This window comes from Lactuca virosa, chromosome 7 (genome assembly GCF_052849685.1).
Source record: "Lactuca virosa cultivar CGN04683 chromosome 7, Lactuca_virosa_CGN04683_v6, whole genome shotgun sequence".
NCBI lineage: Eukaryota > Viridiplantae > Streptophyta > Magnoliopsida > Asterales > Asteraceae > Lactuca > Lactuca virosa.
Genome location: NC_136432.1, coordinates 141021549 through 141025786, shown reverse-complemented (window position 1 = coordinate 141025786; position 4238 = coordinate 141021549). Strand labels below are relative to the sequence as shown.

The following is a 4238-nucleotide window of genomic DNA, read 5'->3' as shown; positions in this document are numbered from 1 at the left end:
ACAAAATTAGATCGTCTCACATGAACCTAACCCTATATATATATATATATATATATATATATATATATATATATATATATATATAGAGAGAGAGAGAGAGAGAGAGAGCTGAAAGCTTAATTTAATTTAAAAAATAAATATAAGGGTATACTGACAAACAAATATATATTTTCAAGGACCATATATATGTGCAACTACAATTAAAAAGAAAATAGGTTAAAGTCACTTACTTATTTGTGATTGGCTGTCTTGGTCTTTGCACTCACGCTACACCCGAGCGGCCAACCCTTGGGTTAGTGTTCACTAGTATTTTGGATGTCATGTCGGCTTCCACGCATGGGCTTCTATCCCATTCCGGATAGCTTAAGTAACAAAGCAAAAATAAGATTGGTGTTTATGAGGATGTCAACAATGAATAGATAGTCTACCACATTGTTTTTGCCAATATTGTCATATGAAGGAAGTGGATGTGGATTGTAAAAGCATTAACAATATGAATATGAGTTTATCGGGTCAAATTGGATTTACCAAAGTAAAAAAAAAAAAAAAAAAAAAAAATATGACATTTTCACCGCTTTATTAAGTTTTTTTTTGCTTGTAAATTTACAAATTGACATTTTCACCGCTTTATTAAACTTATTTTCATAGTTTTTTTTTTTTTTTTTTTTTTTGAGTAACACTTACACCCATAAACATATTTTATGAAAAACTAAACTTATTTGTTATAGTTTCTTTTTCATATTTGAGTAACACTAAGAAGTATAAATAAATTTTATGAAAAGGTATAATGAATATACTCGAGTTCTTTCGGTTGACATAAGTATTTTCTTATTGTAGAGGCTCTAATATAATACATCACAACTAGATGAATACCGAAAATGATAAATTTAAAAGTGGTGAAAAAATTTAAGCTATTTTTTCAAGAGTTTATGCCGTAATGTTGGCCTCTAACTACTTTGAAAACGGTTTGGATATTCGTCAAAAATTCATTATTTCACTCTTACAACAACCTTATCAAAGGATCTTATTGGAAGACTGTTTGGATCTTCACCGAAAATCCATTGTCAGACACTATAACTCTTTACACACCTTCTATACCATCATCAAAATAGTGTTTGTATATTAACTTGTTTTGTACCCTAATGATACATGAAAAACTTCATTAATCGTTCACAAGACCCATTTGGGATGAATTTGAAAACACAATACTTCATTCTTTCATCTCATAAGACAATCCCAAGAAAATAAAAATTTTCATCCCATACTCTATTCCCCTTAGATGTGTGTGTGGAGAAAGATCTCAAGTAGGTACACAATGAAATTGATATATTAGTTTTTAAAATGTTATCTTAGTTAAGAATCAAATTAAGATCTTAGATTATTATAAACAAGGAGAACAAATTTATCAATTTCTCAGATTATGAAATCATATGCGAGTTTTGACCCTAAACTTTATTAATTTTTAAAAGAAGATAATTGTGCTCGAGAATTTTGAGTTTACAACAGCCATTCCCACTGTTTTATCTACGTATCTTTTCTTTCTTTTTTTTTTAGCATTGATGACATCTGACGTCATTTGTTCTGCAAATCCTTGGGTAGTTAAAAGGTAAAAAAAATCCTCACAAAATAAGTTCTGTAATTTGCTCTTTTATACAATTATATAGTATACATATCATAAAAAATCAAATTTATTTTCATCCAAACAATTATAACTATAATAAAAAGTCAAATGTATTGAAAACCAAAAAGCCCGCTGAAAATTTATCAAGTCAAAAACTCAAAATATATGAGAAAATATCAAGTAAAGCGATTACAAACAAATTTTACATAAATTATGACCATTTAAAACGGAAATCTTAAAAATTCATAATACTAATTTAAGGAAACGAGCATTGAAGATAATAGGATTCAAAATGATATAACAAGATTTCAAGAATAATCTACATAAACATATTAAAGATGAAAAACTCATTACGAAGGATACAATAGTGTGTACATAAAGATAAACATATAGTGTTAATGTGTTAAGACATATTAGTAACTATATATGCTAAATATTATAAAATTTTTATGTGTATACAAATAAGTTGTTCTTCATATTTCCCAATAATTACATATTCCTTGACAATGTACTTGCACTTTTTTTTTTGTGAAAAATCTACCCAATAATAACATTATACCTTCAAAAAAAAATCAGGGTACTATACTGTGAAAAATCTACCCAATTATAATAGTAAAAGTTGTGTAAGATTTAACCCTTCTTCAAAAAATAGAAAAGGGGTTTCAAGTAAGAAGATGCTACTTGATGAAAAAAACAAATTTCTATCAAATTTACCCTTCAAACAATCAAGAACAAAGGCAACCACAAAAAAGCTAAATATAGTTTGACTTGTAGGCAATTTGCAAAATCTTAACCATAGATTAATCATATCATCACAACCTAATCTCACCAACTATCAAGAAATTTGTGTTGTACATAGAAATTGCCTGCAAATATTCAGATGAAATACAGGTTAAATTACTAAAAGATAAACCTTTTTGCAAAAGCTACTTACTTACTAGCTTCAATCTTCAATCTTCTCTTTCAAAGCTTTGGGTTGCTCACAGTGCTTTCCTCCATAGAATGGATCTTTTCTTGAGTCTGTTCATGGCCGATTGATGGAACTACACCATTGACAACCTTCCCCAAATGATCAGTCTTCACAGATCCATTTTCAGAAACAGAATTAGAACTGACCCCTGAACCTTTACCATTAACAACATCTACATCCATTACGACCACTCCATTACCCTTTTCTTGCAGCTGCCTTCCTTTCTCTTTTATCTCCACTGCATTCAAAGCTTCCAATACCTCATTTGAAGCATCGAGTTTGTTGTTCACAACACTAGCATCCACCACCACCGCTGCCGCCACTGGTGTGGCGGCAGTGGCGGCAACACTGTTGCTTGCAGTGACAACTCTCTTATTAGTTTCAACAGCGATTCGTTTTTCCTTTACCATTAGATACACAACATGATCGAGAGCTTCCCTTGCTCTTTTCTTCGTATAGGCTGCCTCCTTCGATCTCCTCTCGGCTTCTGTAGATGCGGCCACCTCCGCCTTATTCATCGACATGGACGCTATCCTCCCTGCAGCATATAGTAGTCTCGCCGCATTGTTATCGATCGCCCTACCACCAGTCCTAGTCCCGTTTTCCAGTCTATTGAGATTCAAAACAAGCGCGTTAGGGTTTAAGCAGGATGAACAAGGGGACGATCCGCGCGAAGATGCGATTGAGCTCACAGGTGGAGAGGAGACGCAGTTAGGGTGAGAGGAAGAGTAGCATTTGTAGCAAACGACGGCGTCAACGGGAGGAGAACGCTCGTAGACGCCGAGACAAGCGGGGCAGAAGTACTGAGTGTGGAGACGGAGGACGCAAGTGGTGCAAAGGCGTCGGAAGTTACCTCGGAGACGGACGTTGTGGAGAAGCTTCCGTTCTTCGACGCCGCAGTGGCCGCAGACGGTGGCTAATGTAGGGTGGTTGGTGGTGGTAGTTGGATTCGAGTCTTGCTTCATCATCACTGGAAGATTCTTGGATCAATCATGAACCCTCAACGTATATTGGAATCTGATTGAAGAATTTTAGGGTTTATGGAACGACATGAGGAGTAAAAGAGAAAAGGGGACAAACGCTAAACGGTTCGATTCCAATGCAGAAACCCGGTCCACAGTTCAGTCATATACGAGCGGCCTGTCGAAAAAACCCGAAACCCGTTCTACCCATCCGACCCGTTCCGAATTCGTGTAGAATGATTCGGGTAGAACGGGTAACACGTATGAACATTCGGGTAATAGGTTAACCCGATAATAATATAGGTCGGGTTTTAGGTATGAATATTTATTTTTGGGTATACCCGAATACCCGAATTCGTTTTTTAAATAATACCAAATATACAATACAGTCACGTACGCACACTTCAAATAAAACAAACCCTTCGTTTCCTTCTTATGAACGACGGCTCGACAATCGACGCAAACTTGCAAAAGGAATACGACGCTGAAGCTGAAGTCCTGAACCGTCATCACAATTTTCAGTTTCTCTCTATTGCACGTAATGGAATTAAAAAAGTACATAACATATTATAATAATTTGTATTGTTATTATAGATGTACTTGTTAATTGTATGGAGTATTTTCCTACCCAATTCTTTATTAAACCAACCAACATGTAAAAAAAAATATCAATAAGTGTCATTTA

The 4238-nt window shown here is 34.3% G+C and overlaps 1 protein-coding gene across 1 annotated transcript; it reads right to left on the bottom strand.

The window, feature by feature from the left end:
- Window positions 1–2302: 2302 nt before the first annotated feature.
- On the bottom strand, window positions 2303–3702 carry LOC145126085 (uncharacterized). The gene is made up of 2 exons (XM_079061492.1): window positions 2560–3702; window positions 2303–2487 (listed from the first exon to the last, which is right to left on the bottom strand). The coding sequence occupies exon 1, from the start codon at window positions 3557–3559 to the stop codon at window positions 2585–2587; it is 975 nt and encodes a 324-aa protein (XP_078917618.1). The 5' UTR covers window positions 3560–3702; the 3' UTR covers window positions 2303–2487; window positions 2560–2584.
- Window positions 3703–4238: the final 536 nt, after the last annotated feature.